The sequence below is a fragment of the Pecten maximus genome, chromosome 3 (genome assembly GCF_902652985.1).
Source record: "Pecten maximus chromosome 3, xPecMax1.1, whole genome shotgun sequence".
NCBI lineage: Eukaryota > Metazoa > Mollusca > Bivalvia > Pectinida > Pectinidae > Pecten > Pecten maximus.
In genome coordinates, this window is record NC_047017.1 from 45,217,129 (window position 1) to 45,244,638 (window position 27,510).

At 37.6% G+C, this 27,510-nt stretch overlaps 1 protein-coding gene across 1 annotated transcript in view; it reads right to left on the reverse strand.

Annotated features, from left to right (window-relative positions):
- LOC117322778 (pleckstrin homology domain-containing family H member 1-like) overlaps positions 1-27,510 on the reverse strand; it is a 304,601-nt gene that overhangs the window by 144,063 nt on the left and 133,028 nt on the right. Inside the window, exon 3 of the mRNA XM_033877718.1 lies at positions 1,565-1,627. Within this exon, the coding sequence (XP_033733609.1) occupies positions 1,565-1,627 (63 nt within the window). The remainder of the gene's footprint in view (positions 1-1,564; positions 1,628-27,510) is intronic.

Genomic DNA, 27,510 nt, shown 5'->3' on the forward strand with positions numbered 1-27,510 from the left:
GTGTATACACGTATTGATAAGCTGTGTACCCATTCCAAAATGGATTTACCCGCAAACCATTACACAAAAAATATTCATTTTGCTGGCCTAATACACTGATATCCTGGGCCTCTAGCTTAAAATCATGATTTCCTGGGCCTCTGGCCTAATATCCTGATATCCTTGGTCTCTGGCCTAATATCCTGATATCCTGGGCCTCTGGCCTAATACACTGATATCCTGGGCCTCTAGCTTAATATCATGATATCCTGGGCCTCTGGCCTAATATCATGATATCCTGGGTCTCTGGCCTAATATCCTGATATCCTAGGCCTCTGGCCTAATATCCTGATATCCTGGGCCTCTGGCCTAATATCCTGGGTCTCTGGCCTAATACCCTGATATCCTGGGCCTCTGGCCTAATACCCTGATATCCTGGGCCTCTGGCCTAATACCCTGATATCCTGGGTCTCTGGCCTTATTAATACCCTGATATCCTGGGCCTCTGGCCTAATATAATGATATCCTGGGCCTCTGGCCTAATACCCTGATATCCTGGGCCTCTGGCCTAATACCCTGATATCCTGGGTCTCTGGCCTAATATCCTGATATCCTGGGTCTCTGGCCTAATATCCTGATATCCTGGGCCTCTGGCCTAATATCCTGGGTCTCTGGCCTAATACCCTGATATCCTGGGCCTCTGGCCTAATATCCTGATATCCTGGGCCTCTGGCCTAATACCCTGATATCCTGGGTCTCTGGCCTTATTAATACCCTGATATCCTGGGCCTCTGGCCTAATATAATGATATCCTGGGCCTCTGGCCTAATACCCTGATATCCTGGGCCTCTGGCCTAATACCCTGATATCCTGGGTCTCTGGCCTAATATCCTGATATCCTGGGCCTCTGGCCTAATATCCTGATATCCTGGGCCTCTGGCCTAATATCCTGATATCCTGGGCTTCTGGCCTAATACCCTGATATCCTGGGCCTCTGGCCTAATATCATGATCCTGGGCCTCGTGGTTTTAGAGAAAAAGTTGAAAATGTAAAATGCTTAAGAGGCACAACAAGTGCCGAGCGATGCAGGACAAAAGGTGATTACAATAGGTCACTTGAGACTTTGTCCCAGGTGTCCTAAAAAGGATTCTGCTGTATTTCTCATATAAAGCACCATCCATGAGCTCCAGGAAAAGCCAACCCTCGAATTCATTCCATGCAGTCAGTTACTGTTCAGCTATTAGATGCTTTAAATCAAATTTTGGTAAAATTCATACATCTGTATGATAAAATTTGAGGGATTTCAAAGTTTAATCTTTTTCACCTATTTGGCCCTGCCCCACAAGGACCAGACACTCTAGCTTCTCACAATAAAATCACAAATGAAGTCTGGTCAAAATCCTCACCGCTATTCTGGACATTTTAGTATTTTAAAGAAACAGTTGATGGGTGACATGTGCCACAGCATAATATAATCAGTCCTCAGACAAGATGTCTTATAAATCTGGTTCTGACATTTTTCAGTAAGTTAGAACTTACAGGCAGCTTAACCTATCTTGTAAGAAATATGGAAACAGTGACCTACTTTTTGTTCTGCAGTTTCAGCTCGACTGTCTGCATCTGTTTTCTTTTCTTCTAAATCCTTCATCTGAAAAACACAAAATAACCAATAATGAAATCTCATCTGAAAAACAGCTTTAAATTCCATCTAAAACAGAAATACTGCTTTAACAACTGTTCTTGTAAGTCTGCTCAGGACATCCACCTATATTAACTTATAGAAGTTTTAATACTAAGACAGGTTACAACATAACACAAAAATCTGTGACATTAATCTGTGGTCCAGGAAATCCTCTTACTATCCATAGACCATAGCTTACCAATACAGCCCAAAACCAAACTATCAAAGTTTAAAATAAAACAATTATTAAATTGCCAAAACACACAGGAAATTGTATAGAAATTAAGAATCATTCTAAGCATACACAGAACCATTACCAGTGAGCCAGACAGCTGAGGAAGGAATACAAGGCTGGTTACAATACCAGTGTAGGCATACTGCTGTTGTATTATTGGATAATTATACTGTCTATGACAAGGTCATGATCAAATCATTTGTTTGACAGACAGTACAATAAGCAAAGGTGAATCAACCCACACATCAAATACCCAATAATTCACACATCAAATGACCCAATACCTCACAAATCAAATCACCCAATAACCCATACATCAAATGACCCAATAACCCACACATCAAATGACCCAATAACTCACACATCAAATACCCAATAACTCACACATCAAATACCCAATAACTCATACATCAAATGACTCAATAACCAACACATCAAATGACCCAATAACCCACACATCAAATGACCCAATAACCCACACATTAAATGACCCAATAACTCACACATCAAATGACCCAATAACTCACACATCAAATGACCCAATAACTCATACATCAAATGACTCAATAACCAACACATCAAATGACCCAATAACCCACACATCAAATGACCCAATAACCCACACATTAAATGACCCAATAACTCACATATCAAATGACCCAATAACTCACACATCAAATGACCCAATAACTCACACATCAATTGACCCAATAACTCACACATTAAATGACCCAATAACTCACACATCAAATGACCCAATAACTCATACATCAAATGACCCAATAACTCACACATCAAATGACCCAATAACTCACACATCAAATGACCCAATAACCCACAAATCAAATGACCCAATAACCCACAAATCAAATGACCCAATAACCCACACATCAAATGACCCAATAACTCACACATCAAATGACCCAATTACTCACACATCAAATGACCCAATAACTCACACATCAAATGACCCAATAACTCACACATCAAATGACCCAATAACTCACACATCAAATGACCCAATAACTCACACATCAAATGACCCAATAACTCACACATCAAATGACCCAATAACTCACACATCAAATGACCCAATAACTCATACATCACATGACCCAATAACTCACACATCAAATGACCCAATAACTCACACATCAAATGACCCAATAACCCACAAATCAAATGACCCAATAACCCACAAATCAAATGACCCAATAACCCACACATCAAATGACCCAATAACTCACACATCAAATGACCCAATTACTCACACATCAAATGACCCAATAACTCACACACCAAATGACCCAATAACCCATACACCAAATGACCCAATAACCCACACATCAAATGACCCAATAACCCACACATCAAATGACCCAATAACCCACACATTAAATGACCCAATAACTCATACATCAAATGACCCAACTCACACATCAAATGACCCAATAACTCACACATTAAATGACCCAATAACTCACACATTAAATGACCCAATAACTCACACATCAAATGACCCAACTCACACATCAAATGACCCAATAACTCACACATCAAATGACCCAATAACTCACACATCAAATGACCAGATAACCCACAAATCAAATGACCCAATAACTCACACATCAAATGACCCAATAACTCACACATCAAATGACCCAATAACTCATACATCAAATGACCCTATAACCCACACATCAAATGACCTAATAACCCACACATCAAACGACCCAATAAGGGAAATATATTATGTATAGATCTATGTTGTTAAGTAAGGCCATTCCGCTATATATGATTATACCTACAAGCTTTATATCCGTGAAACAATTAAATTTTACTATTATTTCCACCAACAAACACTGAGCACCCTCTCATACTCACATTACGATACCATTAAATCGCTTACACAATGTTTCTATGTCACAACAGAAAATTGGAAAAGCACTAAAAATGTCCTTCACTAAACGTCAAGGACATGCCCATATATAGACATGAATCCTAACCCTCTGAGGAATCCCAAAGCAGGAAACTTTTATGAAATATTTTACATTTGTAGGGTGAGTACCTTTGAATTATTCAACAGTAAAGAAATTGGACTTTGAAATTGCTATTTTTTGCCTTTTGGGAATTCACCATACAAAACAGACATCAAATAAATGGAATGTATTGAACCATTATTTTTATATACTTCAGTAACTCGGGGCACTTTCAAAGTTATTCCAAATTTAATCATTTTAAAAGATTCTTAATGAAATAAATATATATCTTCAACATTGTAAAAATGTTGTTGAATTATTTAAAATTTACAAACCTCTACCAGTCAGTACACTGGTATTGAATTCACAAAAATATTCAGCATTCATTAAACCTATATTAGTTTATTATTGTGATTTAATATTGTTCATCAATATTATGATTAAGCATGTATTAATTATTCAATACAACTTATTGAGTACATGACATTGCGTACAATGATATGTTACTTTGATAAAGGTTGACCTCTATATAAAAACAATGGCCCTAAAACGGGATGTTATGATGGTCAGTTATTTTGTGGAATGTGTCTTTTGTCCTCTTTAAACTTCCTCATACACCTTGCCAAAGTACATCCTTTTTTTTAAAACAACCATTAAAAAGAAAAAAAATAATTAAAAAAATATAACAAATTTTTAACTGGATTCTAACCTAAGACAACTTACTTCTTATCCATTGAGAATCTTTATGCTGTATCTTGAAATAAGAACTAAAGTATATACTTTGACTTTATGCCATATCAATTAGTCAGATAAAATTGTCAATATATATATATAAGTCCTATATCTTTTAAGTTTTATCCTTAAAAAAATTGAATGTTATCAATTTAAAACAATTAATATTAAAACTGCATTACCTGTGCCCAACAGACAACATGGAATCTTGACAAACCTGGCAAATTTTGATTTCCATGGTAACCAGTCTGCATGATATATACCTATGAGTACCAGTGGATTAGCCTTATGTCTGTACAGTACTGACAAAAAGGTGTGGGTCCTCTAACATGTCGACACTCAGTTGACTCAGAAAACATTTCTGTGGTTAATACACAACAACGCATCACCACAAATAATCCCGACACAACAGACAGTATTTTTAAATAAACTTTTAAAAAAGCCAGACTTTTAAAAAAAATTGTATGATTATTTTTTCTCGTGAGAACAGAAAAATACCTTTGTTCTAATGGCTATACATTAATCAGTACAGTCCTGATCTGTGGTGACACAGTTATACCTGTATAATTTCCTAGTCTAAGTACCAGGTATATTCACACAGAAGACCATTCAAACTACAAGCTTTAACATTATCACAAATCATATCACAATATTTTATATAATATATAACCCCCAAAAAAACTTACTTTAGTCTGGTGAAACATTGATTAAGGTAGTGAGAATAACCACATCATCCTTGCTAATTTCATATCCCTTGGGTACTATCCCAGGTCCTTAATACATCTTTCAATTAAACCCTTACCGGTAATAACATTTTGACTATAAGGGTCAATTAGGGAAAAAGGTACATGTATAATGTCAAAGACAAGTGTTTTCCTTGGGTAGTAATGCATAGAAATTGGATTATCAAAATTTCAGTATTGTCCTTTAAGAGTTATGGCCTTTGGAATGTAAGTTTAAGAAATTAAAATAATTCCAATATTGTCCTTTTGGTAGGAGTTATGGTTCTTGGCTCTGTAGGATGCTATTCTAGTTTAGATTACTGACCCTGTGATCCATATACAACCCTATTGGTTACAGTTATCACCCATGTTACCTGCTCTTTCTGTATAAAAGCCTTTATGTAATACCTTGGAAAGCAGGTAAAATTCATGCAATCATTTAGTAGGCAATATCGCAATTGCATCTATAAGAGTCCTTTGGTAAAATCATAAAAAAAGAAATTAAGAAAAATGATTGAAATTGATGGTATTATTTCAATTTCAAAAACATTTTAATATTTGTGCCTTGAAATTGTATTTTATGAGAAATCATTACTGTTTTTACTACAGGATTTGACCTAATATTGACACCCATACAGTTGTAGGTATATTTCTATATAAATATACTTATTACCTAACTGGTCTCTGAGTGTCTAAACAGTCCCTATACACAATATAGATGTACTCTATAGTAATGTGATAGGATTGTGGTAGCCTTGTTATTGTTCAAACCTGTTAAGGTATTTATGATCTACAAGATAAACTTTACAAAAAAAATATTCATGAATAATATCAATGTATTTCTAATAAATGCCAAATATTTTAAATATTTCAAGTGTTAAAGATTTTTTTTTTCAAAATACTAGCCAAATGTTTTGTATTTTGTCAAATGATTAACCAAGGGAGTGTATATAAGCTTGATTGAATTAAGTGTAAACGTTTCAACAAGCCTCCATATCTTCCTGCCAATAGTCTCCATCTAGTCAAAATTCAGCCTTTCATTTCCATTTTGAAAAGCATCCTTATTCAACTCCAAAAACTATAGATGTTGATTAACTGACCTTCCATTGTGACTGTTACTAAAGACAAACAACTTTGTTCTCCTATGTGAACATTATCCAGTTTTAATCTCAAACCTCCGATGTGACCCCTACACCAGGTCGAACTCCCCACCCTAGCCCCAATGTGACCCCTACACCAGGTCAAACTCCCCACCCTAGCCCCAATGTGACCCCTACACCAGGTCAAACTCCCCACCCTAGCCCCAATGTGACCCACACCTCAGGTCAACTTTCTATCCTGATGTGATCTCTACCACAGATCAACTCTCCACCTAAGGATGTGACCCCTTCCCCAGATATACTCTCCACCCAAGGCTGTGACCCCTACACCAAAACAACTCTACCCTCCAATGTGACCCCTTTCCCAGATATACTCTCCACCCAAGGCTGTGACCCCTACACCAAAACAACTGTCTACCCTCAAATGTGACCCCTACCCCAATCTACTCCCCAGCTGTTGATGTGAGACCTACTCCAAGGTCAACTGTTCGACCTCCATTGTGACTGCCTGTCTCAGGTCAACTCTGCCTTTCAATGTGACTCCTACACCTGTCAACTCTCTGCCTTCTGATGTGACCCCTATACCAACTCAACTCTCGACCTTCCGATGCGACCCCTACACCAGTCAACTCTCTGCCTTCTGATGTGACCCCTATACCAACTCAACTCTCTGCCTTCCGATGTGACCCCTATACCAACTCAACTCTCTGCCTTCCGATGTGACCCCTACACCAACTCAACTCGATATCTCTGCCTTCCGATGGAACCCCAATTACCCCAACTCAACTCTCTACCTTCTGCTATGACCCCTACCCACAAAGTCAACTCTTCGCCTTCCAACATGACCTCTTCCCCAGCTCAACTGTCAACTTTCGACCCCTACCCCAACTCAACTCTCTGCCTTCCAACATGACCCCTACCCCAACTCAACTCTCTGCCTTCCAACATGATCCCTACCCCAACAAGTTAAATCTTCATGCTATTGGATTTGTCTGTCATCACATCAATTCCTTCACATGCAGACAGAGAAAATGATAAATGACTTTCTTGTCTTCTTCAATGCTTCATGTAATGTAATTTGTCATATGTTTGCCAAAATAACGGCCTGCAATGTGAATACCATCATAAGGTGAGCCCACAAAGTAAGGGTACAGACAGACCACCCAGTTTCCCTCGGAGAAATGAGGGGTGGTCCGTTGAGGAGGAGGCATTGCAATGGTGGTCCCTGTAATGGAGATGGAGTGAATGATGTTATGAGGGATAGAAGGACTATAGGAGATACTTCACAGTAGTAATGATAATTATGCTTACCCATTACTCTGGATTCCATGAAGGAGATGGCAAGTGTGAAACTGACAAAAAACAATTACCTGTGCTTGATTTCCAGTATAATCTAATCACAAATTTTGTCTCCATAATTCACCTTTACATTTGGGTACAAACCTATCAGCTGTTTATAACCAGCAAATTCCTCAAAACTGACTTCCTGAACTTAATAGCTATTCAAAACAACATTTCAACACCTAGAGAGGCATTCAAGGCCCTAAAGGTGTCTATCAATTACATACACACCAACAGTCTCAGCCTCTCTAGCCCACCCACTCAACTCAAACATTCTCAACATTTATAATTGAATTTCTGGAATTGTTCCATCAGGTTATGATATAAATACTAGCTGAGGAAAAGTGTGACAGGGAATATCAGGTTATATTTGTAAGGATAGGGAACACCAGAGGTCATACAAGGTCGACTCCCAGATGGTCTATGATGTAATCTAGCTGCAGGTGAATTAACAGGTACATATCAATTAAGTAGAGCACAGGTGAGAGCTATAATACTTGGGTGTTGTGGTAGGGCCATCAGACCAAAGAAGTTAGGTGGGGTAACAAACTTAGGACTCATTTCACACATCATTTCCTTTCCTTTTTTTCATGGAACATCAAAGTAAGGTAAATATCTGATGGCAAACAAACACTATAATGTACTTTTTAAACAATCCCAAATAGGGAAAATATCTACAGAAACAACGGGGAAATAAACACAATGTATAACAGTCTCAAATGGGAAGGCCTTGTATTACAGTCAGAAGTCTACCAACATGGGAAGGCCTTGTATTACAGTCAGAGATCTACCAACATGGGAAGGCCTTGTATTACAGTCAGAAGTCTACCAACATGGGAAGGCCTTGTATTACAGTCAGAGATCTACCAACATGGGAAGGCCTTGTATTACAGTCAGAGATCTACCAACATGGGAAGGCCTTGTATTACAGTCAGAAGTTTACCAACATGGGAAGGCCTTGTATTACAGTCAGAGATCTACCAACATGGGAAGGCCTTGTATTACAGTCAGAGATCTACCAACATGGGAAGGCCTTGTATTACAGTCAGAGATCTACCAACATGGGAAGGCCTTGTATACCAGTCAGAAGTCTACCAACATGGGAAGGCCTTGTATAACAGTCAGAGATCTACCAACATGGGAAGGCCTTGTATTACAGTCAGAGATCTACCAACATGGGAAGGCCTTGTATTACAGTCAGAGATCTACCAACATGGGAAGGCCTTGTATTACAGTCAGAAGTTTACCAACATGGGAAGGCCTTGTATTACAGTCAGAAGTCTACCAACATGGGAAGGTCTTGTATTACAGTCAGAGATCTACCAACATGGGAAGGCCTTGTATTACAGTCAGAGATCTACCAACATGGGAAGGCCCTGTATTACAGTCAGAAGTCTACCAACATGGGAAGGCCTTGTATTACAGTCAGAGATCTACCAACATGGGAAGGCCTTGTATTACAGTCAGAAGTTTACCAACATGGGAAGGCCTTGTATTACAGTCAGAGATCTACCAACATGGGAAGGCCTTGTATTACAGTCAGAGATCTACCAACATGGGAAGGCCCTGTATTACAGTCAGAGATCTACCAACATGGGAAGGCCTTGTATTACAGTCAGAGATCTACCAACATGGGAAGGCCTTGTATTACAGTCAGAGATCTACCAACATGGGAAGGCCTTGTATTACAGTCAGAGATCTACCAACATGGGAAGGCCTTGTATTACAGTCAGAGATCTACCAACATGGGAAGGCCTTGTATTACAGTCAGAGATCTACCAACATGGGAAGGCCTTGTATTACAGTCAGAAGTCTACCAACATGGGAAGGCCTTGTATAACAGTCATGATCTACCAACATGGGAAGGCCTTGTATTACAGTCAGAGATCTACCAACATGGGAAGGCCTTGTATTACAGTCAGAGATCTACCAACATGGGAAGGCCTTGTATTACAGTCAGAGATCTACCAACATGGGAAGGCCTTGTATTACAGTCAGAGATCTACCAACATGGGAAGGCCTTGTATTACAGTCAGAGATCTACCAACATGGGAAGGCCTTGTATTACAGTCAGAGATCTACCAACATGGGAAGGCCCTGTATTACAGTCAGAGATCTACCAACATGGGAAGGCCTTGTATTACAGTCAGAGATCTACCAACATGGGAAGGCCCTGTATTACAGTCAGAAGTCTACCAACATGGGAAGGCCTTGTATTACAGTCAGAGATCTACCAACATGGGAAGGCCTTGTATTACAGTCAGAAGTTTACCAACATGGGAAGGCCTTGTATTACAGTCAGAGATCTACCAACATGGGAAGGCCTTGTATTACAGTCAGAGATCTACCAACATGGGAAGGCCTTGTATTACAGTCAGAGATCTACCAACATGGGAAGGCCTTGTATTACAGTCAGAGATCTACCAACATGGGAAGGCCTTGTATTACAGTCAGAGATCTACCAACATGGGAAGGCCTTGTATACCAGTCAGAAGTCTACCAACATGGGAAGGCCTTGTATAACAGTCATGATCTACCAACATGGGAAGGCCTTGTATTACAGTCAGAGATCTACCAACATGGGAAGGCCTTGTATTACAGTCAGAAGTCTACCAACATGGGAAGGCCTTGTATTACAGTCAGAAGTTTACCAACATGGGAAGGCCTTGTATTACAGTCAGAGATCTACCAACATGGGAAGGCCTGTATTACAGTCAGAGATCTACCAACATGGGAAGGCCTTGTATTACAGTCAGAAGTTTACCAACATGGGAAGGCCTTGTATTACAGTTAGAAGTTTACCAACATGGGAAGGTCTTGTATTACAGTCAGAAGTCTACCAACATGGGAAGGCCTTGTATTACAGTCAGAAGTTTACTTGTATTACAGTCAGAAGTTTACCAACATGGGAAGGCCTTGTATTACAGTCAGAGATCTACCAACATGGGAAGGCCTTGTATTACAGTCAGAGATCTACCAACATGGGAAGGCCTTGTATTACAGTCAGAAGTCTACCAACATGGGAAGGCCTTGTATTACAGTCAGAGATCTACCAACATGTGGAGGCCTTGTATTACAGTCAGAGATCTACCAACATGGGAAGGCCTTGTATTACAGTCAGAGATCTACCAACATGTGGAGGCCTTGTATTACAGTCAAAAGTTTATCAACATGGGAAGGTCTTGAACAGAAATTCACATCAATCCTAGAGTGTAAAGACTAAGTGAAATATTAACATGAGGCCCATGGGCATTAATGGTCACCTGAGTTTTGATATATTTTAGCATATTTGGCCCCTGTGACCTTGAATGAAGGTCAATATCATCCATTTGAACAAACTTGGTAGCTCTTCGTCCCAGCATGCTACAGACCTAATATTGGGTCTCTGGGACTTTTGGTTATCAAGAAGAAGTCGTTTAAAGATTTAACATATATATTTGACCCCTGTGACCTAGAATGAAGGTCAAAGTCATCCATTTAAACAAACTTGGTAACCCTTCTTCCCAGCATGATACAGACCTAATATTTGGTCTCTGGACCTTTTTGTTATGAAGGAGTCATTTAAAGATTTTATCATATTTGAACCCTGTGACCTTGAATGGAGGTCAAGGTAATCCACTTGAACAAACTTGGTAGCCCTTCATCCCAGCATGCTACAGACCCAATATCAGATCTCTGGGCCTGTTGGTAATTGAGAAGAAGTTGAAAATGTAAATTGTTTACGATAAACGATGCAAGACGGATGACTCCGGACAAATGGTGATTGCAATAGGTCAACTGAGACTTTGTCTCAGGTGACCTAACAAAACTTCTTCATCTTAACTCATTCAGGTAAGTCCAATGCAGTGACGTTAACGGATGCTTTTGTGTTTTTGCTTGCACAACAATAGTATGAAAATTAAGTCAAAAGTCATTCACCAGTTGACAGACTTGGGTACGACAGTACATATCATCGCTACTCAATAATCATCAGTAAAAGTAACCAGCACTACAATGATTCATTATCTTTACTTCACTGACAAGAACCAGACCGTCTATAGAGGCACCAAATGACTATGTATGTGCAATATGAATCACATTGCATTATAAAACCATATTTGAATACTTTCCAAAGAGTTTCATGGTATTTATAGGTGCAGTTCATGCAGTCTGTGGAGCAACCAGTGATAAACGACCAGAACATGCCATTTGTAAGACGAGCCCTGGCATCGTGCCGCACCTGATTGATTTCAATATCGCTCAAATCTTTGCTCTGATCATAACTTTGTTCTGTTGATGAAAATATAAATTTAAAATTGCAGTATATCACCACAAGATATATCACTTCTAAATCTCAGACCAATCTGCAGTTTGTGCTTTCTCACCTAGCAAGTATTTCAAACATACTTAAATGTAATAGGTTGTCAATCACTTAAACCATGGCATTGTCAACATCACAAACATTCTTCTACTTCAAAAACTATTTATTTTATTCAGAGAGTATAGTTCTTGAGCACTTCTCCTATTAAGAAAATATTTCTATTGTTTTGAAATAATTTCTTTTGTTTAAAAACAATACGATCAATAATATAACAACATGAATAGTAATCATGAAGCATGTTCTTCAGGTTTAAAGTAAAAATGTGGATGGACTTTTGGTATATTACATCCAGTATTGATATAAACAGAGTGTAAGAATAGATGAAGGTGACAGAGTGTAGTCGCCCAAATCGTACACTGGTTGTAAAATAACAAAGTCCATTTACTCACATATTAACTGTTTATTTTACAATAACACTGACAATAACATCAGTGAGACGAAACCTAGCAATGAGTGGAGTCACGTAGGTGGTAATCAAACCGGTAACTAACTAATTTGACATTATCTCATGTGATGATATATAATGCTGATTCAAGCATTTTGTTTGGTTTTTATTGATTAATGTTCAATCAACAGCTAGAAAGAATGGTGTTTGCTAAGACAATCTGCCTACCGAAAATTCCTAGACTGATCTCTCTGACTACATGCTCACTAACTGTATGATTATTCATGCTGATGTCATCAGTAAATGGCCTAGTGAAACCAATGATAGAGTTCAATGATCAATTTGTTATAGCCTTAAACCAACTTTTCTATCAAAAATACATGATAAAACCATACAGGAAATGTAATAACCACAATTTTCTAACTATGGTTTTTCACCAATTAATATTGACAGGACATTTCATGCATTGTCTTTAATTCCCATACTTGTTTGAGAATAAGGTATTCTTTATGATAATTTATGTAAGATTTTTTTTTCTTTTTTCTTTTGGTAACTGTGACCTAACACTGACTTTGGAACCTTGCTTAAAATTGGGTTATCTTAACTTTTAACGAACCTGACTAGGCTACAAATGCATTTCTATTTTCTATGTAAAGAATATCTTGTTTCTATGCTAAGAATTGGATACACAGCCATGAGCCTACCCCTGTATAACCACTAAGGGTCTTACCCGTATGTTGTATCACCACAAGTATGTACAGACCATATATTTTGGCAGACATTGGTGTAGTACTTCACTCGGGACAAGATGTCAACCTGTTCTCATCAACACATTACTTGTCTTCACAGTTGACTTCCATGGGCTGCCAACAACTCCACATGTACATCAGGAGTATGGGGGTATTGGTGCCAAGTCCAGCATACATTGACAACACACCAACAAATGTTAACCATATAATACTAATTACACTCATTGATATTAATTATCTTTATCCTGTTTTCTCCCTGACACCACCGAGGTAAGGAATGGCACACTGTTATATATTAACTATCTCTGTCATTATAATGCCAAGATAACAATAAGATAAAACTATTGTAATGCCAGGTAAGAAAGGCACCAAATTACCCAGGTAACCTGGTAATTCAGCATCAGCTGATGTAGGGAGCCCTGATTATCACGAGTGGTTCTATCCCGAGTGGTTCTATAGCTGATGTAGGGAGCCCTGATTATCCTGAGTGGTTCTATCCCGAGTGGTTCTATAGCTGATGTAGGGAGCCCTGATTATCCTGAGTGGTTCTATCCCGAGTGGTTCTATCCGGAGTGGTTCTATCCCGAGTGGTTCTATAGCTGATGTAGGGAGCCCTGATTATCCTGAGTGGTTTTATCCTGAGTGGTTCTATAGCTGATGTAGGGAGCCCTGATTATCCTGAGTGGTTCTATCGCGAGTGGTTCTATCCCGAGTGGCCTGATCCAACGAAACGTCTACACAGCAAAGGACGCCAAGATTACGGGCATACAACAGGGCAAACGGATCCCAATTGAAACGCAGACAGCAAATGACTGCAAGAACAAACACATTGCAAATGACCCAATACCCAAACATCAAAGACCCAATAACCCACACATTAAATGACCCAATCAACTCAGCACATCAAATGACCCATAACTCACACATCACAATGACCCAATAACGCACACATCAATTGACCCAATAACTCACACATTAAATGACCCAATAAACTCACACATCAAAGACCCAATAACTCTCATCAAAAGACCCAATAACTCAAACATCAAATTGACCCAATACTCAAACATCCAAAATGACCCAAACCCACAAATCAAATGACCCAATAACCCACAAATCAAATGACCAATACCACACACATCAAATGACCACAATACTCAACATCAAATGACCCAATTACTCACACATCAAAGACCCAATAACTCACACATCAATGACCCAATAACTCAAACATCACATGACCCCAAGAACTCACACATCAAATGACCCAATAACTCCACATCAGATGGACCCAAACTCACACATCAAAGACCCAAATAACTCACTACATCAAATGACCCAAGAACTCATACAGCAACAGGACCCCAATACTCACACATCAAATTGAACCAATAATCACATCAAATGACCCATAAACCCACAAAATCAAATGACCAAAAACCCACAAATCAAATGACCCAATAACCACAATCAAATGACCAATAACTCACACATCAAATGACCCAAATTACTCACACATCAACTGACCCAATACTAACACAACCAAAGGACCCAATAACCCATACACCAAAGACCCAATTAACCACAATCAAATGACCCAATAACCCAACACATCAAATGACCCAATAACACACACATTAACTGACCCAAGAAATAAGACATCAAGGACCCACTCACACATCACATGGACACCAATACTCACACAAAATGACCACCAATAACTCACACATTAAATGACCCATAACTCACACATCAAATGACCCAACTCAAACATCCAATGACCAATAACTCACCACATTCAAATGACCAATAACTCACACATCCATGCACCAGAAAAAACTCACACAGCAAAAGACCAAATAAACTCGCCACATCAATGGACCAACAACCTCACACATCAATGGAACCAAATAACCATACATCAAATGACCCCTAACCAACACATCCCAAAGGACCTACAAACACACATCAAAGAACCCAATAAGGGAAATATATTATGTATAGATCTATGTTGTTACAATGTGTACAGGCAATTTCAGATATAGATCGGACCCCTATACCTACAAGCTTTATATCCGTGAAATCAATTAAATTTACTATTATTTCCCAACAACAAACATGAGCATCCTCTCATACTCACATTACGATACAATGAAATGCGTACACAATGTTTCTATGTCACAACAGAAAATTGGAAAGCACTAAAAATGTCCTTACTAAACGTTCAAGGACATGCCCAATATAGACAGGAATCCTAAACCTATGAGGACCCCAAAGCAGGAAAACTTTTATGAAATATTGTACATTGGGAGGGCGAGTAATACAGTGAGTATTCAACAGTAAGAAATTCCGGAATTTGAATTGCCTATGGTTCTTTGCTCTTTGCGGTAAAATTCACCCCATACAAAACAGACAAAATAAATGGAATGATGAAACAATTATTTTTAAATACTTCAGTAATCGGGGCACTTTCAAAGTTATTCCAAATTTAATTCATTTTTAAAAGATTCTAAGGAAATAAATATATATATTCAACATGTAAAAATGTTGTTGAATTATTTAAAATTTACAAAAAACCTTACCAGTCAGTACACTGGTAGTGAATTCCACCCCAAAAAATAGTCAGGCATTCATTAAACCTATAGTAGTCTTTATTATTCGTGATTTAATATTGTTATCAATATTATGATTAAGCATGTTATTAATTATTCAATACAAACGTATTGAGTACATGGACATTGTGTACAATGATATGGTACTTTGAATAAAGGTTTGACCTTATATAAAAACAATGGCCTTAAACGGGATGGTTATGATGGTCAGTTATCTGTGGAATGTGTCGTTTGTCCTCTTTAAAATTCATCATACACCTTGCCAAAGTACATCCTTTTTTTTAAAAAAAACATTAAAAAGAAAAAATAATTACAATAAAAATATAACAAATTTTTCACTGGATTCTATAACAAGACAACTTACTTCTTATCCATTGAGAATCTTTATGCTGTACTTGAAAGAAGGACTAAAGTATAGACTTTGACTTTATGCCATATCAATTAGTCAGATTAAACAATTGTCAATATATTATATAAGTCCTATATCGTTAAGTTTTATCCTTAAAAAAATTGAATGTTATCAATTAAACAATAATTATTAAAAACTGCATACCTTTGCCCAACAGACAACATGGAATCTTGACAAACTGGCACAATTTTGATTTCCATGGTAACCAGTCTGCAGCTATATACCTATGGTACCAGGTGGCTTAGCATTATGTCTGCTACAGTCACTGACAAAAAGGGGTGGGTCCCTCTAACATGTCGACACTCAGTTGACTCAGAAAACATTTCTGTGGTTATACAAACAGCGCATCACCCAAATAATGCTCGACCACAACAGACAGTATTTTTAAATAAACTTTTAAAACAAGCCAGACTTTAAAAAACATTGTATGATTATTTTTTCTCGTGAGAAAAGAATAAAGAAAGGTGGGAAATGGGATCGGTAGAAAGTGATAGCAGGTACAGTCCTTGGATCTGTGGGGACACCAGTAGTAACTGGAGTAAGTCTGGCACTAGTCTACGTACCAGGTATATTCACACAGAGATCATTCACTTAACGACAAGCTTTAAACATTAGCACAGAAAGCAGATCACAAGATTGGATATAAGATTAGAACCCCCAATAAAAAACTTACTTTAGGCTGGTTGAAACACACATTGATTTACGTGGGGAGGGAGAGAAAAAAAGTACGACCTGCTAATTGTCATATCCCGTGGGTAATATACAAAGGGCCTAAGAAAATTTCAATTAAACCCTGAACAGGTAGAAGAAATTTGGACTGATACGAGCAAGGGCAATTAGGGAACAAAAAGGTATTATAAAGTCAGAATGTCAAAGACAAGTGTTTCCTTGGGAGTAAGCATTTAGACAATGGATTGAGTTATCCCCAAGTCAGGTATTGCTTCATATAGAGGTATCCCATAGGCCTGGAAAGTAAGTAAATAAAAAAAAACTTCCAACAATATAGCCTTTTGTATGTAATTCCCACCTTCATACTCGTCCATTCACCCTTCATATTGCCTCCATAATTCGATTGGTTTGCTTGTATGCAACATTGGGTATTATGTTGATATAGGATATATTAGTTGATGATACAGTCGTGTGAGGTATGTGTTTTGTTCTTTTCTTGTGGGATACATATGTCGATCCATTATCAACCCTATTGGCTTTCCAGTTAATCCCCCCATGTACCGTATTCTGTATAAAAGCCTTTCCTTTATGTAATACCTGGAAAGCAAGGTTTTGGTTTATAAAAACGGGGGTAAATAAAATTCATGCAATAGTTTAGTAGGCAATATCGCCAATTTCATTCTTCCCTCTTCTTTTGCTTTTTCCTTTCCCCTCCCTTTGTTCCCCTTTTTTCTTTTTTTCTTTTTTTTTTTCCAAGACATTACAGAACTCCACCGCACCCTCGCATTCCTCCCCCTTTCTTTTCCGGTCTCTTTTTCAGTCCGTTCCCGTTTTGTTTCTAAGATAACCTGAACGAATTCCCCACCACACCCCGCGCCCCTTTCCTTTTCACAACCCTCCCTCGTGGTTAACCAACATGGGTGCCCTTCCTCCCCCCCTCCTTTTGTCGTCGCGTGATTTTGGCCCCCCGTCGATGATCCGACCTTCTAACCTCCCCCCCCCCTGCGATATTCACAACCTTTTAGCGGCGTTGTATCCCATCGGGATCCCACCCACGGGCTCCCTAGTACCATCTACCAACCCTAGTTGAATAGCATACTACAGAGCCAAGAACCATAACTCCTACCAAAAAGGACACTCCCATATGGAATTATTGTTTTTAATTTCTTAAACTTACATTCCAAAGGCCATAACTCTTATTAAAGGACATAATGAAATTTGATTAATCCAATTCATGCATTACTACCCCAAGGAGGGGTGGAAAACACTTGTCTTTGACATTAGAAATGTACCTTTGTCCATAATTGACCCTTATAGTCAGAATGTTATTACCGGTAAGGGTTTAATGAAAGTGTATTAAGGACCTGGGACTTAGTACCCAAGGGATATGAACCTTAGCAAAGGATGATGTGGTATTCTCACTACCTTAATCAATGTTTCCACCAGATTAAAGTAAGTTTTTTTGGGGGTGGGGGGGGGTTATATATTATATAAAATATTGTGATATGATTTGTGATAAGTTAAAGCTTGTAGTTGACATGGTCTTCTGTGTGAATATACCTGGTACTTAGACTAGGAAATTATACAGGTATAACTGTGTCACCCAGATCAGACTTGTTACTGATTATGATATAGCCATAGAACAAAGGTATTTTTCTGTTCTAAGAGAAAAATAATCATACAATTTTTTTTAAAAGTCTGGCTTTTTTTAAAGTTTATTTAAAAATACTGTCTGTTGCCCGTCGGGATATTTGTGGTGATGCCGTTGTTGTGTATTAACCACAGAATGTTTTCTGAGTCAACTGAGTGTCGACAGCTTTAGCGGACCCACACCTTTTGTCAGTACTTACAGACAATAAGGCAATCCACTGGTCTCATAGGGTATTATCATGCGACTGGTACCATGGAAATCAAAATTTGCCAGGTTGGGGTCAAGATTCCATGTTGTATGTTGGGCAATGTAAGCAGTTAGTGTTAATATTATTGTTTTAAATGATTAACATCAATTTTTTTCGGATATTAAAACTTAAAAGATATAGGACTTATATATAGATATGACAATTTATCTGACTAATTTGATTATGGCATACATCATAAAGTCCAAAAGTATATACTTTGCTCTTATTTCAAGATACAGCATAACGATTATCAATGGATAAGAAGTAAGTTGTCTTAGGTTAGAATCCGTTTTAAAAATTTGTTAGATTTTTTTAATTATTTTTTTCTTTTAATGGTGGTTTTAAAAAAAAAGGATTGTACTTTGGCAAGGTTATGAGGAAGTTTAAGAGGGACAAAAGACCACATTCCACAAAATAACTGCCCTCATAAAACATCCCGTTTTAAGGCCATTGTTTTTATTATAGAGGTCAACCCTTTATCAAAGTAACATATCATTGTACCAATGTCATGTACTCAATAAGTTGGTATTGATAATTAATACATGCTTAATCATAATATTGATGAACAATATTAAATCACAATATAAATAAAACTAATATAGTTTAATGAATGCTGAATTATTTTTGTGAATTCAATACCAGTGTACTGAATGGTAGATGCGTTTGTATGTTTAAATTTTAAATAATTCAACAAAACATTTTTACAATGTTGCAAGATATCTAGTTATTTAATTAAGAATCTTTTTTAAATGATTTAAAATTTGGAATAACTTGAAAGATGCCCCGAGTTACTGAAGTATTTAAAAAATTAATGGGTTCAATACATTCCATTTATTTGATGTCTGTTTTTGTATGGTGGGGTGGAAAAAAACTATCCCAAAAGGCAAAAAAATAGCCAATTTCAAAGTCCAATTTGCTTACTGTTGAATAATTCAAAGGTACTCGCCCTACAAATGTAAAAATATTTCATAAAAGTTTCCTGCTTTGGGATTCATCAGAGGGTAGGATTCATGTCTATATTGGGCATGTCCGTGACGTTTAGTGAAGGACATTTTAGTGCTTTTCCAATTTCTGTTGTGACATAGAACAGTTGTGGTTAAGCGAGTAATGGTATCGTAATGTGAGTATGAGAGGATGCTCAGTGTTTGTTGGTGGAAATAATAGTAAAATTTAATTGTTCACGGGATTATAAAGCGTGTAGGTATATCATATATAGCGGAATGCCTTACTAAAAACATAGATCTATACCATAATATATTCACCTTTATTGGGTTCGTTTTGAGTGGGTTATTAGGTCATTGATGTGTGGGTTATAGGGTCAATTGATGTATGAGTTATTGGGTCATTGGATGTGTGAGTTTATTCGGGTCATTGATGTGCGAGTTATTGGGTCTTTTGATGTGTGCCGTTTTCTGGTCATTTGATGTGGTGAGTTATGGGTCATTTGATGTGTGAGGTTATTGGGTCATTTGAGGTGTGAGTTGGTCATTTGATGTGTGAGTGGGAGTTATTGGGTCATTAATGTGTGAGTATTGGGTCATTAATGTGTGATTTTGGGCATTGGATGTGTGAGTTGGGTTCATTTTGATGTATGAGTTCTTGGGTACTTTAATGTGGGGGTTATTGGGTTCATTGGATGTGGGGGTTAGCGGGGTAATTTGATGTGTGGGTTATGGGTAATGTGGTTTGGTTATGGGGGAGTGGGGAGGGTTTGGTTGTGTGGAGTATGGGGGTCATTTGATGTGTGAGTAATTTGGGTCATTTTGAGTGTGTGGAGTTATGGGTCATTTTGATGTGTGTGGGTTAGGGTCATGTGATTTGTGGGTTATGGGTCATTTGATTGGGGGTTTATTGGGTCATTTGATGTGTGAGTTATTGGGTATAATTTGAGTGTGAGTTATTGGGTCATGTGATTGTATGAGGATTGGGTCATTGATTGTGTGAGTTATGGGGTCATTTGATGTTGGAGTTATTGGGTCAAATTGATGTGTGAGTTATTGGGTTCATTTGATGTGTGCAGTTATTGGGTCATTTGAGTGTGAGTTATGGTATTGGGGCATTGATGTGTGGTTAGGGGTCATTTGATTGTGTGAGTATTGGGTCATTGATGTGTGAGTTATGGGTCATTTGATGTGTGGAGTTATTGGGTCATTTGATTTGTGGTTATTGGGGCATTTGATTTGTGGGTTATTGGGTAATTTGATGTGTGAGTTATTGGTCATTTGTGTGTGAGTTATTGGGTCATTTGATGTATGAGTTGTTATTGGGTCATTTGATGTGTGAGTTATTGGGTCATTTAATGTGTGAGTTATTGGGTCAATTGATTGTGTGGTTATGGGTTCATTTGATGTGTAGTTATTGGGTCATTTGAGTGTGAGTATCTTGGGCATTAATGTAGTGGGTATTGGGTCATTTGATGTGTGGGTTTTGTGGGTTATTGGTCATTGATGTGTTGGATTGAGTCCATTTGATGTATGAGTATTGGGTCATTTGATGTCGTGGAGTTATTGGGTATTTGAGGTGTGAGTTTTATTGGGTCATTTAATGTGTGGGTTATTGGGTCATTTGATGTGTGGGTTATTGGGTCATTGATGGGTTGGTTATGAGTCAGTGAGGTATGAGTTATTGGGATTGATGTGTGAGTTATTGGGTATTTGAGTGTGAGTTATTGGGTGCATTTATTGTGTTGAGTTATTGGGTATTTGAGTGGTGGGTTATTGGGTCAGTTGATTTGTGGGGATTGGGTCATTTGATGTGTGAATTATTGGGTTATTGATGTTGTGGGTTGATTCACCTTTGCTTATTGTTCTGCTGTCAAACAAATAATGATTGATCATGACCTTGTAATAGACGTATAATTATCCAATAAATACCAACAGACGTATGCTACACTGGTATTGTAACCAGCCTTGTATTCCTTCCTCAGCTGTCTGGATCATGCGTAATGGTTCTGTGTTATGCTTAGAATGATTCTTAATTTCTTATAAAATTTCCTGTGTGTGTTGGCATAAATTTAATAATTGTTTTATTTAAACTTGATAGTTGGTTTGGGCTGTATTGGTAGCTATGGTTATGGATAAAAGTAAGAGGATTTCATGGACCACAGATTAATGTCACAATTTTGGGTTATGTTGTAACTGTCTTAGTATTAAAATTCATAAGTTAATTATAGGTGGAGTCCTGAGCAGACTTACAGAACGTTGTTAAAGCAGCGTATTTCTGTTTTAGATGGAATGTAAAGCTGTTTTTTCAGATGAGATTTCATTAGTGGTGATTTTGTGTTTTTCAGATAAGGATTAGAAGAAAGGAAAACGAGCAGGACAGTCGAGCTGAAACTGGCAGAACAAAAAGTAGTCACTGTTTCCATATTTTTTACAAATAGGTTAAGCTGCCTGTAAGTTCTAACTTACTGAAAATATCACGATCACCAGATTGATAACCTGTGTATGACGCTCGATCACTTTATATTATGCTGTGGCACATGTCGCCCATCAACTGTTTCTTTGAAATACTAATATGTCCAGAATAGCGGTGATCATTTTGACCAGACTTCATTTGTGATTTTAATTGTGAAGCTAGTTAGAGGTCTGTCCTTGTGGGGGCAGGGCCAAATAGGTGAAAAAAGATTAACTTGGAAAAGCCCTCAATATTTTATCATACAGATGTATGAATTTTACCAAAAATTTGATTTTTTTTTTTACAGCATCTAATAGCTGACAAGTAACTGACTGCATGGAATGATTGGAGGGTTGGCTTTTCATGGAGCTCACGGATGGTGCGTTATATGAGAAATACAGCAGGAATCTCTTTTAGGACACCTGACGGCCAAAGTCTCAGTGAATATTGTAATCACCTTTTGTCAGCATCGCTCGGCACTTGTTTGCCTTTTAGCATTTTACATTTGCAACTTTTTCTCTAAAAACAAGAGGCCAGGCAGGATCATGAGATTAGGCCAGAGGCCAGGATATCATGATATTAGGCCAGAGGCCAAGGATATCATGCATATTAGGTCAGAGGCCCAGGAATATCAGTGATATTAGGCCATAGGCCCGGATATCAGGGTATTAGGCATAGGCCCAGGATTATCAGGATATTAGGCCAGAGGCCACAGGAGATCCGATATGAGGCCAGAGGCCCAGGATCTCAGGGGTATTAGGCCGCCAAACTGAATATTTTTTGTTATATGGTTTGCGGGTAAATCCATTCGGCATCGGGTACACAGCTATCAATAAGGTATAACCCCCACTGCTGGTCACATGCATCATTGATTTCACTGAAAGAATCACAGGACCTTGTAAAAATACTAGCATCATAAAAGGTGTGAGTTGTAATCAATTAATTGGTCATGTTTTCATGTTGCTACCCCCATTATTAGAACATTTATGAGTCGGTCAATTTTGTTTTGTTTTATGAGATAGGACAGTTGTACAGTTTAATTCAGTAGTAATTATGATAATTGCATTGTATTACACAGCTTTGACAAATGATTGTAAAAATGGCATCTCGGAGTAAGTCAGGGTTATTAATTATCAGAATATATTTCACATCCTAGCTTTTTATTTCTCATTTGATTAACAAGTACTTAAAGTTATGGAAATGTTGTTGAGAGTATTGTCACAGAGTAACAATTGATACGGTGCTATGACACTTCTCCATACTCAGTGTTGTGCTAAAAATTCACGGTGTTTGGAATTCACAGTTTTAGTGGAAATGCCAATATAGAGAAAAAATAAAACCCTGGCAAAATATTAACGCTATTACAGTAGATAAATAGAATTGGGAATAATATGATATAAGAAGAACAAACGATGGGTGTTGACCACATTCACTGCCATTCCAAACTCTCCCCCCTTCGATACTGAGAGGAACAGTCATGTATTGGGGAAGGATTTGTATCTAATGGTATTAGTTTAAAAGGTAAGTATTTTCCACAATGCCAACTAGACAGTCGTGAGCAACGTGTCCCTCCAGCTGTTCGATGAAAATTTATACCCAAATGTCCAATATCAGGATATCTGCCCAAATTGAAAAGCTTAGGAAAATATTTGTGTACAAGGATTTGAGTCATGGAAGGCCTATTATTCTTTCTTTTTCTTTTCACTTCATTCAATAGTATTCAACATCATGAAGAAAAAAAATGTTAGCGATATGTCTGTTTGAGATGAATAATGTAGATTCTGGAGAAGAATTTTGTTACGTGAATAGAGCTGACAATGGTATCTGTAAAATTGATTAAATTTTACATATTTTGTCATGTTTTGGAGTTTCTGAGAACATAGCTGTCAGTTTTGTGGTTTCCAAGACACTTCTATAACCTTGAAGCTGGGTCAACTGTCAACTTTGAGCAAGTCAATTAAAGTTACTGTATGCCTAAATCCACAACTGTCAAAGCCTGCAGATCAAGTTTATTTGACCTTTACAAAGATGAACCGTGCCAACGGCAATGAAATTTGACTGGTTTGCTCTGTGTTCTGTGTTCGTCATCTTGGATAGAAAACATAAGGTCAGAGGCATTAATGTGACCTACTATCTTATATTGACAGACAGTATTTTAAAACCTTCTTAAAGAAGTAACCAGAATATGTTGACGTTTCTTGAAAAAAAATGGACAGATGAATGCACACTGAAATACAATGATGACAGGTATGTTTCTTGTATGTTGTCAATTGGGGTCAAAGACATTGTTGAAGAGGAAGGACAATGTAATGCAAATGAAATGGACTGATTGGGCTGATCTCTGTGTGAGGTATTTCATGTGGGTTAAGAGAAAGACGTCTACAACAGTTGAGTCTGATCGGTTTTTGCGTTTCCCCCCCACAAAACAAAAGAAAAAAAGAAAAGAAAGAAAAAAAAAAAAAAAAAAAGAAAAAAAAGAAAAAAAAAAAAAAAAAAAAGAAAAAGAAAAAGAAAAAACAAAAAAAGAAAAAAAAGATCAAAGCAAAAAAAAAAGAACGTTAGAAAAAAGAATATAGAAACATAAAAAATACAGAAGCAAAAAAAAAAAATCAACAGAAGGAAAAGACAGAAACCACACAAAAAAAAAACAAAAACAAATTAAACACAAGCACACCAACAACACACACCAACAACAACAGAGCCAGAAACAAAAGCACCAAACACAAAAAAAAATCCGAAATAAAATGAAAGAAAAAAGAAAAAAAAAAAAAAGGAAAAGAAAAAAAAAAAAAAAAAGAAAAAAAGAAAAAAAAAAATAAAAAAAAAGAAGAAAGAAAAAAACAAAAAAAATAAAAAAAAAAAAAAAACCAAAAACAAAAAATTAAAGAAAAACAAACAAAAAAAAAAAAAAAAAACCCCCCCACCCCCCCCTCCCCCCCCCCCCCCCCCCCCCCCCCCCCCCCCCCCCCCCCCCCCCAGCCACTTTTGTTTCAGGTTGTTAATATGATATAAGATATAAGTACACCGTTATGACATAACAACATATCATAGATATGTATGCAAAACCAAGCCTAATTAAAGCGGACTAGAACTTTCATAAGATGATTAAACAATGCTCATTCATACCCTAAATAGTGAAATAGGTTTAATATATAGCAATAACCTATGCAATAAAAAAAATTTTTTATGTTACAAGTTTTAAAACACTTAACCTCAGTTGATGGTTGTAAGAATGCTAAGAGAAAGCGGCATAGAACCACTTTTAACTTTTCTCATTAAGTGGAAAGTTAGTTGTACGATATATTTATAAAAGATTTATTACGCCTGGAAATTATTTTCCAAACAGCGATTTTACACTTAGCGACGCTTTAAAGAATTATACACTTTCCCGTTGGATTTGTACAGGGAATGAGGAATTGCTCCAGCCCTGCCAAAGACTCTACGTTTTGTGTAATGGGAAATTTGATAGGAGGGGCAATAAAGCGAAGACACTTAGACTTGTAGGAATTTAAACAAGGAACAAAAGGCATGTTTGGCAAAAAAACCCACCTTCTCAGACAGATATGAGGAATGTTCAGAGGTCAATTGCGTTTCTACAAGTGGCAAAATGTTTTTTTAGAAATTTCGTTCCAACTGGAGATTATAACTTGGAAAGCAAAAACCAAAAAACTGGCTCAGGGTTGTATTGATAATATAACGAGTGTGTGATAGAGAATAATTTCCAATAGGATTTGTATTTGATGGTTACTGCATACACAAAAATCTCTGTAAGGAAAGTCTCCCTGGATTTAGGTATGGTGCAACGATCCTGGTCCGATGTTATTCTCAGACCTCTGGGAAGTAAATAAGCCAAAAGTACATACTTGCAAGTCAGTTCCTACTTATAAAAAAATTCATCAATTTGATTGTAATAAACATGACTGTGGCTGGGAAGGAAAGATCTGCGTCAATGTAATTGCTGGCTTCCATGTAAAAAGCACTAGATAATCTTTTCTTGTGCGAAATTATCACAAAGTGGGGTCGGGATTTAATGTGTCAGACTGTCTTGATAGGCCGGTCTATTTGGATCAGTGAGTGCTCAGGGACTTCACATCTGCGTCAACATTTGTTCTGTGCATGGTTGTGATGCCATCTACTCGGGTCAATGGAGATTTGATAGAGGCATTGTTTTTTTTTGGTTTTATTGCTATTTTGGTCAGGGGGTACGGAAATCTATTTTTGATGCTGACTTTAGATTATAAATTACATGCAATTGATACTTGATTTCTTGAGAACATTATAAAAAAATCTTACTTTTTAATCATTGTAATATTATTTAAATTTTGTCCAGCAAGCACAAGCAAAGTATTGTGGAAGTGGAAGGGAGATAAACTTGACAGGATTAGGATATTTTGAGCTCCAGCCACCCACTTAAGCGTTCTACGACATTTGGTTTTGTCTTTTCCCTTAAGACACTTTGAAGACAAGGATAACACCCTGGCCATTTAATCTTTATTCCAGGGAGAGGGTCTAAACTTCTAACCACAATTGAAAAGTTTTCTGATATGATGGAGGGTTGGTTCAATATAAACTAATGGTTGTAGGCCGGAGGAGACGTATTTATATATAACTACTGGTGTAGGTCGGAGGACATATTTATAATATATACTGGTTGTAGTCAGAGGACATATTTATATAAACTACAGGGTGTAGGCAGGAGAGAAGACATTATTTTATATATAATACAGGGTGTGGGGTAGGCGGAGACTATTATATTTATAATACTGGTGTAGGCCGGAGACATATGTATATATACCTCTGGTTGTACGGCCGGAGGGACCATATTTATATATAACTATGTTGTAGGCCGGAGATCATCATATTTATATATACCAACTACCTGGTGTAGGTCGGAGGAACATGCTTTATATTATAACTACTGGTGTAGGCCGGAGACATATTTATATATAAATACTGGTGTAGGTCGGAGGACATACTTTAGATAGAACTACTGGTGCTAGGAAGGAGACATAATTTACCCTATATACACATACTGGTGTACGGCCGGGCCAGACACCCTACTGTACTCGTATAGTTACCCACAGAACCTGGATAATAATACCTATAGACCATAAAACTCACTACCTCTATAATGTACCTATTATTTCTGCAAGAGTGTATAGAAGGCAGTATGTTGAGTCCCGCGCTTGGAGGTGCGTTAGATCTAGCGGCTCGGCAGGTTGTTACTCTGTGCAGCCCGCGTGGCAGGTAGATTCGGTCAGCT